This window comes from Aythya ferina (assembly GCF_964211825.1).
Source record: "Aythya ferina genome assembly, chromosome: 1".
NCBI classification, from domain to species: Eukaryota; Metazoa; Chordata; class Aves; order Anseriformes; family Anatidae; genus Aythya; species Aythya ferina.
In genome coordinates, this window is record NC_140296.1 from 143568008 (window position 1) to 143583462 (window position 15455).

Consider the following 15455-nt stretch of genomic DNA (forward strand, 5'->3'; position numbering starts at 1 on the left):
TTCCATGTAATATATTCTGCGAGTCTCCTGTGAGCTTGTTTTGTGCATACACGCACCACCTCTTGCCACTGGAAATCAATTCAGTGTTCGTAGCACAAGTGTTTTCAGTTCTGCCAAAACAACTTCTAGCATTTCCATCCTCCATGCCACAGAAAGGAAGTATTAGTGCCAATGAGAAAGAATGAGGTTTTGTCCTTTCTTACCCATGCACACCTACACACTCACAGAAAAGGCACACAAACTATTTGCCTGTTCACTGCAAAGCCATTCCTTAGAGAATTGCAAGCTATTACTTCCAGGTTAGGCTTTTCAATGAAAAAGAGAGAAAATGGCTGCTAAGACAGTTCAATGTGTTTGCTTCAAACAGAAACCAGGACTTCTTACAGTTTATGAAATGTGAAAAATCAGTGACGCTACCTACCAACTACAGCACAGTGAGAAGTAGCATCAGGGATCTGACAGAAGGAAACGCTTTCTTGTGGGTATCAATGTCATATTAAAAGCCACTGCTGTTACATTTTGAAAGCAGCTTTCTTAAGAGCCTAATATAATGAACTGTGCCTGCAGTTCAAGTGTCCTGAACTTCCCTCTTGTCTCTGTGGAAGACATCCCTGCGAGTATCCAAAGCCAACAGGGTATTTTTTTTTTTTTCCCAGAAAAGTGTCTCTTCCTGCTCAGTACATCATAATCAACTTCATACCACCTAATGGCAATATCCTAATTGGATTGTTTTGTGTGTTGCTAAAAATAAAACAGAAAATAGCTTCAGAAAATTAGATTTTCTGAAAGTCTGAATATTTCAGCTACTTCAAATTATACCTAACGCTGGGAGAAGCATGTCCAAATTGACCTTCAGGAACCACTACCAGGGTCCATGTTCACAGTGGGTTTGCTGGGAAGTTGAGACTGATTAGAGCATTTTTTGAGAGTATGTGATTGTTCTGGTTTTACTTGTGTTAGACATGAAAGAGGATCACTTTGGATTTAATTCATTCGGTGTTTGGGGTTTTCAAAAGAAAACATAAGGGAATCTACACAATGAATTTCAAGGCATCCAACAAGTAAATGTCTGGAAAGTGAAATTCATTTTGCTTGAAGCAACATTAGCGGTGGTTAAGAGTAAAACAGTGAACTTATCTTCACCAAAAAAAAAAATTAAATAGAAGCTTCAAATCAAACAGTGGCATTCTTAAATCCAGACTAAATTTTTTTTTTTTTTTTTTTTTTTAAGGCAAAACAAAGTGATGAAATCTAGATACTTAATGCACAAAGTGTTTTTGAAATACTTTGTTTTCCATTTTCACAGAAGACACACAATTTAGTTACCCAAAGGAATTCTTCTGGATTACCATTTTACCCACATTAATGTAACACAAAATCTCTAAGGATAATCCTGAAAGATTTTTTCCCAGCAAACCAATGACACTAATTTTGTACACAGTACCGATTCTGACAACAGGAGATGAAATAAAAAGCAACAGAAACTTCAAAGAATGTGGAATAAGGTTTTTCAGAAGTGTTCAGTACTGGGGTAATGAGAATTTTATCATTAACTTCCCCGGGAACAGGATTAGGTCTAATACAAACATTTCTGGGTATCTCTAACAGTGAGTAATGAAAGCAGGAGGAATATAAGGTGATATAAAACCTGCAGGTAGAACTAGTGAATACCTAACAGGGTATTTTCCCATATTTCCCATACAGCACCTGTCAATGTATAATCTAAATTAATGACACTGCAGTCTCAAACTGTTTGGTTCATTTTCTTTTGGGAGCACAGAGAAGACTAGCAGGGTAGACCGAAACATATGTATGACCTGCATGGCTTAGCGTAACATAGGTATTAAAAACCTGTCACTCCTCTACTACATCTTTGAGCGAGTTGTACATTTACATTTAAGGAGGAGAAATTTTGTACTATTCCAAAAATTATTACATACACCCTTCCTAAATAAACTTCCACAACACAACTGCACAAGGAATAGTTTATTACCCCCTGTAACCTACAAAGACACCCTTCCATGTCAGTCCATATCTGTTCTCTTGCCCCTCACAAGCCTGGTATACCCTCACTTTCATTTCTGCAATAACAGTGGATCTGAAATGCTGAAATGTGAAGCTTGGATTACCACCAACTAGATCATTTAACCTAAATAACATTTTCCAGATCATTTCAAAACTTCCTGCATCCCCTTACTTCTCATCATGATGTATCCAACATTTAGGTTTTAAAAGCATAGTAAAGGTACAGCTACAATAATTGATTTCATTTTCAAAGGGCTCTGCAGATGACAGTCCCCAGTCCTGTTTGAGTCAAGCGTCTATGGGGAAGGCTGAGACTACTCTCACCCACTTCAGCAGGTTTAGATCATTAACACTAATCAAAGGCAGGGCTCTGGGCCAACTTTTGCCTTCAAATCAAACCAATTAGAGACTGAGATATTCAGCTAAAGGGGCGTTTTCATCTGTTAAACTTGCCTGCCTTAGTTATGTAGTGGTGTGTTTTTTCATCTCAGTACAATTTATTTGGGAGGAAAATTTGTGCTTAGTGACCACCTCATCTAAAGATTAGGAAACGACAGATTTTAAACAAAATGCTGTACTGCATCTTTTTCCGTCTTACCTTGAATGCAGCAATGCAGTGTAGGCTGAGTAACACCAGCACCACGACCAGCAAGACTGTGGCCAAGTTCCTCACGTCCCAGACAGACTCAACCAGAGGGATACTGCCGACCTGCCAGTCATAGCACAGGGTAATCGGTGCCAGCAGAAGCCACGCATTGAAGGCCAGAAGGTAGGAGTAAGTTAGAAACCTGCAAAACAAAACAGGTAATGTAATACAGGGCACGGCTGCCAACTCCACGAAACATTTTCCTTATACCAAAACAGAGCTGAGTTCACACAGATTGAGATTTTGGCATTTACTGCTTACTAGAGAGGAGGAACAAAACAGCCATGCATACACAGGTAACCCTATACCTCTCTGTCAATAAAGACATGCTAATGTGGAGAGGGGCTGGGGGGGTTGGAGGGTAGGCACAACTTCACCAGGCCATTTAAAAAAATAGCATAAAATCAGTAATATTTGTGTGTTTTCCATGCACCAGCCTTCAGAAAACTTTACATATCTTAATATTGCACTCAGATGTTTTACTTTGAATTGACTTGCTATCAGCTTCAACTACAAAATATTAGTTAATAACTAAGCAGGTACAGAAGCGTATCCACCTGTTGCACAGCACATTGCATCAGTCTTGCAATTCCAAATATGCTTTTACCTGGGTTTAACTTCCAGTTTAGGATTCTACCTATGTGCACAATATTGAGCATTTAAAGTCAGACCTCTCCTTCTCTCTTTGCATCCTAGCACAGAGAGAAAAGAGAGAGCAAAGGAAGCAGAGGGTGATTCTCCGCCGATCCCATTAGAGCTTATTAGGATTGGGGACAGCCATAAAAGTGAGGGAGAAGTAGGGAGTCTTTTAAATTGTTGTAATCTTCATTAATTGGCATTCTCTGTAGGGAGGAAAATAACAGAGAATGGAAATGGGAAACCACACTGCCCTATGGGAAGTATGCAGGGATTGCAGAGGTCTGAACAAGAACAGCATGGGTGCGACCTGGTTAAAGACAGATAGAAAACAACAAGAAATAAAACATCCCCTCTACCCCCAGCCTTTTTCTGCTTGGCACCTACTTGGCAAAAAAAAGCTTCTCCTTGAAACCACACTTACAGAAGTTCAAATACGTTTGAGGCTGGAGATTACTCCAGCAATCATGAAGTCTACCAAGCAGAACTGCAAGAGCCTTTGAATAGACAAACCCTTCCTTCGTTTGAAAAGGGAAAAGTCCACATTGTAAGCAGCACAAAAAAAAAAGGCACATACAAAATAAAAGAAAAAACAAAAGGTAGACAGAATATTTTATCCTGCATAGGATTTCTTCCATCGGAGCCGCCTGCTTAGCTGTTGTTATCACACCCAGTTGCCATGGTACCTTAGCAAGTTTATTAAAATGATAACAAAGGATCCCCAAGAGATGTAGAGCCAGAGAACTGCTTCACTTGCCACTTCGAAACCTGCCCCTTTGGGGTCAAAACGCAGCCTTTACAACAACAGTTACAGCATTATAATATATTTGTGGCAGGAGAGGGAAGATATTGAGGCTAAATGTGACTCCAGGCTGGCAGGATGGAATTTCCCAGATGGGTGCTGGGCCAAGACCTGGGGATGAACCAGGCCTACATTTTTGTGAAAACATTTTGAAATAACCACAAACAGTTAGGATATCAGTTTTCTTCTCTTTCAAAAAACCAAACATCTCCAGCGGCACAGCAACTCAAAAGCTGGGAAGGTTAAATAGCTGGAATAATGTTTCATTGTAAACAGTGCAAAAGGCACATTCCCATTTCCCCCCAAATCAATCTCATTTCACAATTCAATGGAAAAGGGTTTAAAACCATTTGGCACGTTTCTCTTCCATTCTGCCATTTTTCTCCCTGAGGTAGTAAACAGGGAAAAAAGTGAGAGAAAATGCATTTTCTCACTTAACAGCAACAGTGATTAAAAGGACAGTTTCTATTTAAGAAAGCATCCCTCAAAAAAAAGCAATGTAATTCTCCCCAAATTCTTCGAATTTCGATTGTTCATGATAATTGAAGAAACAACTATGTCTTTTTTTAATTAACAAGCCAATCTCTTCTGGCCCACATTACTGAGAAACCCAGCAACACAAAACCTGGTGCAGCTTGCTCACGCTGGGGTGCTTGCAGCAAAGTTACATGCGGCGCTCCCACACCTCTGCTCAGCTGGAGAACAGCAGAGCTGTGCATCGCTCTTAATACGGCGACAGCTCGGAAAAGGTTGCCAGGATCTATTTACAGCTACTTAAAAGCCAAACCGAGATCCATTCCTTGCTTTACACTAAAATGCATATCCATTTATACCAATCTGAATAATGTCATGGCATATAACACTGTTACAAGTGTTTATTTTAGCATTTTCAGAAGCATCAAGTTAGGTTTGTACTGGAACCAAGTTTTCGGAATAATTGTCCTTCTAAGCCCTGCATGTTACCATTCTCAATAAGCACCGAAACATCCATGGAAGTTGTTTAATGAACCACGACACACTGCAAACCTTCTCCTGCTTACTCAGAGCAGGCTTTCAGATAGTGAGATGGATTGACAACTGGCTGAACAGCCAGACCCGCAGAGTAGCGGGCAGCGGTGGGAAGTCTCCTTGGAGGCCAGTAATGAGCCGAGTACCCCAGGGGTCAGTACTGGCTCTGGTCTTCACATCTTCATTAACGATCTGGACAATGCAGTAGAGTATGCCCTCATTAAATTTGCTGCTGATACAAAACTGAGGGGAGCAGCTGACTCACCAGAGAGCCGTGCGGACATCCAGAGGGACCCTGACAGGCTGGAGAGGTGGGCGGGCCAGAACCTCCTGAGGATGAATAGCCCCAGGCACCGGGACGTGCTGGAGAGCAGCTTGGCAGAAAAGGGCCCGGGGGTCCTGGTGGACACCAGCTGAATGTGGGCTGGCAGCGTGCTGTTGCTGCTAAGAAAGCTAATGGCATTCTTGGCTGCACTAGGTAAGGTACTGGCAGCGGGTGAAGAGGTGACCCTGCCTCTCTGCTCAACGTTGGTGAAGCTGCACCTGGAGTGCCACATCCAGTTCTGGACCCCCCAGGTCAAGAGAGACATGGACATACTGGGAAGAGTACAGTGAAGGGCCACCAAGATGATTAAGGGACAGGAGCACCCCTCCTGTGAGATGCTCTGCCTGTTTGGCCTGGAGAAGAGCAGGCGTGGGGTAATCTCACCAATGTCTACAAACACCTGAAGAGAAAGTGTACAGAAGATGGAGCCAGGCTCTTTTCAGTGGTCCCCAGTGCCAGGACAAGAGGCAATGGGCACAAACTGGAACATAGGAGGCTCGCTACAAACACCAGGCAGCCCTTCTGTGCTGTGTGGGTTGCCCAGAGAGGCTGTAGAATCTCCCTCGGTGGAGACCTTCATAAGCCACATGGACATGGTCCTGGGCAACCTGCTCTAGGTGGCCCTGCTTGAGCAGGGGCTTGGACCAGATGGACCCTGAGGTCCCTTCCAACCTCAACCATTCTGTGATTCTAGGCAGGAAGAAACGAGAAGATATTTTGGATCTGTGCAAGCTGCAACATTTCAGCTAAAGACAGACTAGACACTTTTCTGCATCTTCCCCAATAAGACAGGAGCTGATAAATCATTGTGCAGCACAGAAGAAATAAGCAGTTTGCTGCCACAACAAATTGAGTCAGTTTAACAAATTTTAAAAGGAATTCAGGATAGCCAGATTAGAGCATGTTAAAGCATTTCTGATGGAAGGTTAGGTCACACTGCTGTGAGAGATGATAAAACAGACTCTGGGACGTGCGCTGCCCAGGAGAGGTTTATAAACAAGTCTCCTTTTCTCCGTGCTTACAGGGTTTTCATCTTCTTCAAAAGCCATGTGCATAGCTCACTGCCAGAGGCAGCTCCCAAAGGAGATGGACAACTGCTCTGTTCCATTACGGCAATAATTAGCATCCTAAATACACTCTGCCAAGAGCGGTGAACTATTTCAAAGCTTGCGACAGTGACTACTGCCTTTGCACAGTCAACTGGTTCACATCTCCAGACATTGTATTAGAGATTCCTTGGTTGGGTCTCATTGTCAAGCCTGAACACTCTCCCTGAACTTGCACGTGCCAAAAGCAGACATAGAAAGCAAGTCCCAGGAGGCTGCTGCCTGACTTTAGCAGGACTTTTTAAGCTGCAAGAAAGCCTTAAGTGAGCTCTGATCCAAGGAAAAGTTTGGATATGCTTTCAGCTTCGGCAAACTATCCTAGAATGAGATTGATGGCTGTACAAAATAAGGCAGTAGAAACTATCGCTATTCTAGGTCCTAGAAACAGAAGAATAACAAGATGCTAATAATAGATAGTGACAACCGTGCTGCTTTTACTTGTGGATCTCAACAGCACGTGATAGTTTTCCATATCCGTGCGGCTCTCGTATCACGACACTAAGTAAGGAGAAAGCTAGATGCCCGAGAAACGTTTGAAGAACATTCTCTCCAAAGTTGACACGGCAAGGAGATAATTTGCAAATTCTGAATACTTGAAGATTCGTGGAACGATTCCAGAAGCTAATTACGTTTCAGAGGCCTACCTGTAAATGGCAACAAAAGTATTTTCTTTTAATTAGTTGACTAAGTGAATTACATTTTAAATTAATGATCTTCTCTATATTGCTGTTCGTGTCTCTTGGAATTCCAGGGGAGAAAAATCCCTGCCTATAACATCTCCCTCTCATCAGCTAATCTCAGACAAGGCAGAGTATTACTGGTGATGTGATTGGAAGAATCTGCCTCTTAATTGGCAACCAGTTTTCCCCCAGGCTGGTTAACAACATTTGCATTACAGCAGAGTCATTTTTTATTTGCAAATTGAACATGGAAATCCAAGTTTCAGCAGGTGTCAAGTGTTGCTTTTTCCTTCTCAGAATCTCTGGCACACTCAGAAAAACAAAACTTCTGTAGGTAGCAGGTGTTGTCATGGCAATCCAGTTTGTTTAGTTTTAAATTTTTAAGTATAAGTGTACTGTTGCATGCCTTATTTAAGATAAATACAGGATGACTCACATCTAGAACCCATAGCAGAAAACAACTATCTCAACTGACTGCTTCTACTGCAAAAAAAATGAAAATAAAGGGTGCTACTTAAAGCCATAAACAATACAACATAAAAATACTTGAGGGATTGTCTGTTACCCTTTGCTGTAATAGAGACTAACAAGCTTGGAAAAGCTCTAGTCTCAGCTCTGCCAAACACGGACGATCTGAGCACATGAAGATTGTGAGACTAGCTTAAAATATACATATAGTTACAGAAATTTATGAGGAGTTTCATTTGCTATCTGATTTGGGAGCATTTTAAGTTTTTTTCCCCTGTTCCCAGGGAACGATTATAGATTTCTCTTCAAAACTGAGTGATCACAAGATTCAGACCATGCCCTACCAAGGCTGCGTGGAAAAGTGAGGGCCAGTGAATTTTTTTCTAGCTGCACACAGTGGTGCAACCTACAGCCTGTCTACTTCTGGGACAACACATCACATCCCCGACAAATAACAGAGGTCCACCTTTCCCCCACAAAACCAGTGGGGTATACATCCACAAATGTAAGGCTTTACTGCACTAAGGATTTTAGCAAGGCAAGAGCAAAAAACATTCTCCTTCTTGGGAAGAAGATGGACCTATCTAGGAGATAGATACTAGAAGTGCACTAAACTGGTGCTTTGGAAAAGGAGGAGTTGCGTGTAAAAGGGTGGGGGGTCTCAGAAGCAGGAAGAAGATTGTTGTCCTTTCAGAAAACCCTGATGATGTTAACGGTCTTCTCTGAAGGCAGCCTGCCTATTGCCAGGTACTCAGGGAGCTTTCACTTCAGGTAATGGTGAGAAGCATGCCTTTATGAGGGAAAAGAGCTTCTCACTTGCATTAACAGCTGAAGTAACTTTAGCTCCAGGATCTCTTCATCCACTACAAAGCCCTAAAGCCAAATGTGCTTGATGAGCCACTTCACAACGCTGTCCTCCCAGGACACATGTGGCTGCAATTATAACCAGGTGGTGTTATTTAAAGGTATTGTCTTAAAATTGTATGTATTTGCGCTTCCCCTGGGGAGCTGCCAGTCCAATCATACCTTCCCACACGAGTTTATTTTACAGATCTATTTTACATTGTCAGCCTAAACATTTTCTTTTCATAGCCTTAGAAGAAAAATATCGTGCTGTGTCTATCCAGCACATCCTGTGACAGTGGAGTAAGAATACACAAACAAGAGAGAGACTAATTCCAATTTAACATTCAAATCCAAGCATCAGCTAGGCAGAAAACACTCATAATGGGAAAGTGCTTGTGCAGTCCCTTTCATCAAAACTTTCACATCTAGGGGAAAAGAGCTGTCAGAAGTAGAGGATAGGAGCAGAGGAGTACCAAAAGACTGCTGCAGCCTGATGAAGAGCAAGGTAACTCCCTGGAAGGTGGGTTGGCATGCAGCAGGGGCACAGGGGGGCACTGCCGGAAGGGCTCTGATCTGGTGAAGGGCTCTAGCAGTTGTGTCAGCTCTGCTAAGAATCTGAAAAATGTCAAATTCTTCAAGAGGAAAGACTTTCAAAGAGCCTGTGCATATCCTGTGAAACCCAAGCCTGCTGTCAGACTTGCAATACTGGAAAGCCTGGGACTGATCTCACTCTTTTTTCTTCCTCTCCACAGGCCTGTGTGCTGTGAGAGAAGCGTGCCCATTGATCAAACACTGTGCTCAGCTCACCTCAGCCCCAGCCATCCCTCACCTGGAGCTTCCCGGCCTGCTCCCGAGAAGGCCCATTGAGGCAGCGGGGATGGAAGGTCCTCAGGCAGCAGCTGAGATGCTAGTTGCTGATCCTCAGGAAATTAAAAACCCAGAGGTTATAAAGTCACTGTGATAACACATCTGGAAATGGTCATTATACCTCAGAGCATCACCTACCCCTACCCTGTGCAGGCAGGAGTGAAAGGGCCGCCCAGAGCACAGTGCTTTGCCTCAGAGGCTGGCTGTGGTGCAGCCTTCATGCATGTGCTTTGAAGAACAAAATGCATTCATTGTCTACAGGGGTTGACAGCCTCTGTTTCAGCTGCACCCGTCCACTCCAAACACCAGCTTTCAGCAGGGAAGGCTCGTGGTGGAAACAGCACCTCAGCAAGCGCCATGGCCTACCAAAAATGCCTCTCCAGCTGACTTCCAGAAGAGCACTACCTACACCTGCATTTGCTCATTAAAACAAGAAAACTTGGATATACTCAGATTTGAGGATATACTCAAATCTTTCATGTGACTCTGGGAAGGCAGGTTCCTTGGGGAACATAATGCTACTGTAGGTTCGCCTTTGCTCTGTAGTGTCATCTTCCACACATGCTTCCCCTCCCCTTCCCCTCATCATTACAATAACAACATTTTACATTTAACATATGACCTGTCTAGCCCTGGGTAGACCTGATAGCAATTCTGACAGACGTTGCTGTTTTACTTTTTGTACAGATGTGGCCCCAAATTCTGGGTGCCCAGAGAGATTGTGCATAGGGCTGAAGAAGGTGCACCTTTGGGCACACGGAAGAAAGCCCTGACTAAGCAGGCAGACCTTTTCCACTCAGGAAGCACATCCAAACCTGGCTAATTAAGAGGCTGATATATTGCAGGGGTCCATTTTAATGCCAACTTCCAGCTTAAGGTCAGTGCAAATCACATACCAGAGGAGTCACTACTCTTTACTGCCTTGGTAGAAGTGGCTGGCACAGAGACCCACATCTCCAGCACGGGACTGCCATGTGCCTCTCTGCAGTTCATCCCCTTGGATGTTGCAACCACAACGATTAAATGCTCCAAAATCAGTCACAAATCCATATGAAAACGCCTATGTGCCATTTCTTATCTATAGATAAAAATTCTTATAAGCATTTCTTCAGCTTTCTGCAGGACTGAATTCTCATTTACCTGATTGAAACACCAAAGAAAAGCAGAAAGCCAGCTTACAGAGAGAACAGTTCAACCAGAGGACAATGTCATCAAGGCAGAAATGTGTTAACTATTTAATGCAACAACACAAACCAGACTGCTTCATGACCAGAGTGATCAGCCAAGGGATAACACGAGGCTAATGTTGGAAGAAGTTAATAAAACTTGACTTCCAAAGATACAGTTAGGAAGAAATACATTTTCTTAGTTTGCAATTACTGGCAGGATTTAATGTTTCACACACCTTAAGACACGCTGTACAGTGGGCTTTTTTCCTTGTCTTACCACAGTGCTAGTAACACAATCTGTTTATTCGGAGGCCTCCTACTTCTTTCCCCTCAAGAATGGGGGAATAAAGAAACGTTGTGCAAAACGTCTGAAGCGTGACAGCTCACCAGTCAACACCCTGCTAATACTCTAGCTGCACTTCAGCACAGGGATTGCACAAAGCTCTCCAAACCTTTCTAATTACTTTCTTCCCTAACTTTCATCTAATTCAAGCAAGAATTTTGTAACAGAGGTTTGGGATTGGTTTTTGTATCACAACAGCTTTCCCATTGCAGATGTTGGGATGCCACAAGTCACAGTGACTGGAAATCTGTGTTCTCTAGGGTAGGTCACTGGAGAAGCTACTTATTTTCTGTAGCATACAAGATTGTAATGGCAGTGCTTAGGAACAGTGGGATTCCCAACATTTTCATTTCTGCCTCAGCTGGGAGAGGGAACGATGGACAGATTTCTTCTCATATCACCCTTGCCAAAGCAACACACTGGAGCGAATGTGGTTTTCATTTATCTCACTGGGAGTTTTAAGGTATTTGGGAATATTAGAAAATCCATCACCTTTCGGGGATGGAAAGTCATTTTCTGACTTGTAAAGAGTTTATTTGAATCCCCACTCACATGTACTTGTAAAGACTGTAATTCAGTGAACATACTGAACAGTGTTTTTTTGTTGTTGTTGTTTTTTTTTTCTTTTTTTAAGATTGAAAAACTCACTATTTCACAATGTTTCTTCTTCCAAATAGTTAATCAATTCTCTGTCTACATTAATACAGTCTCTCTCAACACCATCCAAGATTGCATACAGGTTAAACACTACATATGGTCATGTTCTAGGGCCAAACTGCACCACACAAACAGTATGCCCAGACTAAGACCCTCTATCCAGCAGTGACCAAAAGTTAATGACTATCAGAGCATATAAGAAAAGGATAAGATGGTACTTTTTTTCTAGAAAACCCTCTTTGAGCCTGCATAAACTTTAAGCACAGACACAACATTCTACAGAACAAGCTCCCCAGATCAGTTATCTGTTGCAAGCCACATCCTTGGCTTGTTTTGAACCTGTTATCCTCTTAGATTTTTCTCATATTCTTTAATTTCTGTATGCTCCCCTCCTCTACACAATCACAGACACAGAGACCTCCTTCCTAGCCTCGGTCACCTAATTTAAATTAAAAGCATCGTATGGGCTGAAAAAATATGACCTCTTTAGCCAATACTTTTTCAAACTCAACCATAACTCACTTCTACCCCTACTCTTTGCCACTCTCTAATAATCCTTGACAGCTTTGGGACAAATTGTACCTGTACAGCCCAACAGCTGATGCAGAAACCTTGCAAGAGTTAACAACAGTCCTTGGGGTTCATCCTATGCCAGGCAAGACCCCAACTCCAGATTTAACCTCATATATTTTATGACTGCCACACATTTCCAAACTATTTTTTAAAAAAATATTTATTTTTTTTATTTTTTTTATTCCATTTGTTGTCATCAGCCTTCTTCCTAGCCCTATAGACTTGGCAAAGTCTTAACATAACTTTCAGTCCTGCTGAAAACCATAACATTAACCCTGGCAAGGCATGCCACATTTCCACATTTCCAGCTCAGTGCAAATGAAGACTTGTGCTTGCAAGCAGAAACCTCTATTTGTGCTGTCTGATTTTCAGAGTTACAACTCCTCTGCTGCCTGAGCCACTGACCCTTATTTCAGCCGTACTTCAGGCATTAGCAGCCACATCAACACTGGCCTTGCTTTTGGCTTCATGGGCTTTGTCTTTTTTATCACGTAACATTCTCAGTCTCCAGTCCCAGGTGAACTTGAAGCCACTTGGCCTCATACTGTAACCCCATTACCATACTCCATCCAGCCTTAGAGCTGCTGCAAATCTTGATACCAAACCTAATTTACCTACTTTTACAACTCATCCCAAACTCCAAATAACATCCTGGCTTTACCTTCAGTGCTATGAGCTGCCTTCAAAACCTCACTAAAGCTTCTCACACCAACTTCCCATGTCCTGCTGCTGCAGGTGTCCACAACTGAGGATCGCACGCTGTTCAGCAGCTTCCCCAAGGCTGGACCATAACAAAAAACTCTCCTATGTGACAGGACACCCACCAGCCAGGCAAGTGACCACGCATACCAACACCTACCTGGATCTTGAATATCCTCAAGCATCTTCAAGGATCTTGAATATCCTAGACCCTAAGCTAATGCCACCCCTAACACCAGGGCCAGCACTTTTTATCACCTCCAAATCCACCCTCAAGCATTTTACTGTTCTAACACCTCTTATTTCTACCCTGTTGAAATACAAGGCATTAAAAGCAATCTCTTCTCTTCTGCCTCCTTCTTTCCTGCACCTAAGCTGAATGCCAGGGATGGGTTTTCTGGATGGAAGATACAGGTTTCTAGGGAAGTTGGCTGAAGTGAGGGTTAGGATCAAGCTCAGAAGACATGGAAGAGCCAGGCTAACTGCAAGGCTTTAGAATCCCTCCAGAGAAACAGTAACAGTTTCCACTTGGAAGGGTTTCTGTAGTGACTTTTCATGATGTTTGGAGCAGACAAGTTGCTGGACTGCAGGTGAGGCCAGGGCTGCTGCTGGGGCCAGTGCAGAGGTCAGCCAGCAGCACTCTCACTTGTCCTTCACAGGGCTGTTAATAAAAACAGTCGCTGTTTCATACCCCAAGAAGCTTAGCTTTGGGGTTTAAAAACCTTCCCCAGTCACTGGATGATATAAAGAGACAAACACCCGAAAGATATTTGCAGCACAAAATAAGTAATTGGAATCAGCCCAGGATCACTTAGGACTTGATGACCCCCGTCTTAGCATAAACATATCAAAAAGGGACAGCAGCAAAACCTTCACGCTGTGCAGCACAGAGTCTGGTATTAACGACTCTGCCAGAAATGCTGCGAACAGATCAGAGCTTTCTAAATCAGACAACTTGCTTCCTGGAAGCACTTTTAGCCTTGATGGTAATAGGAGCTGTTGTCACATTATCATAAAGGTCTCCCAAATGAGATCCAGCCCGACTCTGCAGCAGATGTTGAATAAGAATTTCTTGATCTTAACCTGTGTCTCAGCTGCAATTCTACTGCTAGAATTAGGAGCCAATGAAGCCAGAAAATGACAGAAAAGGACCATTCCTGTTTCACTTAAGACACCAGGAATTTCCTCCAGAAGCCTCCAAAGAGTCTTTCCCCGGTTTAGTAGCAAACCACAACAATCAGTTATGCACGTGGCCCTGTCTTAAGAGGAAGCCAACTTCCCAGCACTTTCTTGGAGCACTGGTCTGGCTAGGTCTGGAGGGAAGAGCTAAATAGCAGAAGCTAACACCCTGCAGGTCAGGTCCAGCAGAGACACAGGGATGTGGCATCAGCCCACCTAACCATACAGCAGGTCTCTGGCAAGGAAAAAAAAATCATTTTGTGTCAAGTTTAAGTATTTATGTATCTTTAGAAAAAAAAGAAAAGTGGTGATAAAATAACAGAATAAAAATCTGTTAACACAAATTTCAAGTTCCTTGTTTTTATTACACGTGGCAGCCCATCCTACACTCAGCCAGAACTGTGCACCAGCAGGGCAGTACCACACGCCACCAGGATCCCACCTTCCACCTTCACAGTCCTGATCAGTCACCTGTATCTCACCACCATGCACAGACATCCCCTCTTACACAAACTTCAGCTGAAGCTAAAACTCTAAATACTTGCATCCCATACCTCAGGAGCAGCCAGTTTTAACATTTAGGCCTCAATCACCGGGTTTTCCAGTCCCATGCTCAGACAACTAAACTATACACTTGGGGCTTTGCATAAAAATAAATCCAGAATTTTCAGTAAGAAAGGATGTAACAGAACTCTCCAGGAACTGGAACACGCTTTGGGGTTCAAATAACGCTGATTGTTTTCTATTCTAAACAGAGCAATAAGGAGAAGTAATTAAGTTAAGACAACAAAACAAGCCTTCTCATTTACCATCTGTAAAACATTTTAGTGCAAGGAAAAAATAATGCCATGACAACAGTTTTGAAAACTTTTGTTTGATTAGTGGTGTACCTCGTCAGCAGATAGGGTGAGAATGAAGCTGGATTGTCCTGTTCTGAAAACATTGGCATGGATCCTCCCATTATCCAGAGGCGGAAATACAAAACGAGAATCACCTTCAAAGAAGAACATCCAGGTTAGTAATGTGCTGCTAAGAGGAACTAAGGCCTCTGCCAAATATTTTTTTTGATAGCTCTCTTGGCGCTGTGCTGTGCTCAGAAGAGAGTCAGCTCAGCTGTTTAGGCAAAAATCAATTCTGACAGCCCGTGCAGGTGGCCAAATTCAACTCTGAGGCCCTTGTGTTTACCTTCCCAAGCATCTGAAGCCCACAGGCAGGGGAAGAGTCCATTTCAAGGGCTTAGACAGGCAGGGTGCAAGTCTTTTCTGCTCAGGGCAGCCAAGCCTACCCTGGCTTCCCAGGCCCAAGCAACCCCATGCCCCACTGGCCCCCTTTCCATCCCTCCATGCAGACCTCAGGCTTGCTGTGGTACAAAGCCCTGGGAGCAAGAACTTGTGTCGTAAGGCAAGAGCACTGATCTTCTGGACAC

At 43.1% G+C, this 15455-nt stretch overlaps 1 protein-coding gene and 1 long non-coding RNA gene across 2 annotated transcripts in view; one reads left to right on the top strand and one right to left on the bottom strand.

Moving 5' to 3' along the window:
* Positions 1-15455, bottom strand: part of TMTC1 (transmembrane O-mannosyltransferase targeting cadherins 1) — a 148193-nt gene that overhangs the window by 76989 nt on the left and 55749 nt on the right. Inside the window, exons 7-8 of the mRNA XM_084528443.1 lie at positions 14920-15023; positions 2624-2813 (exon numbers count right to left, since the gene is read on the bottom strand). Of these exons, the coding sequence (XP_084384569.1) occupies positions 2624-2813; positions 14920-15023 (294 nt within the window). The remainder of the gene's footprint in view (positions 1-2623; positions 2814-14919; positions 15024-15455) is intronic.
* LOC311440926 lies at positions 8684-10025 on the top strand. The gene is made up of 2 exons (XR_014695652.1): positions 8684-9047; positions 9295-10025. It is a non-coding gene; the product is annotated as an uncharacterized lncRNA (long non-coding RNA).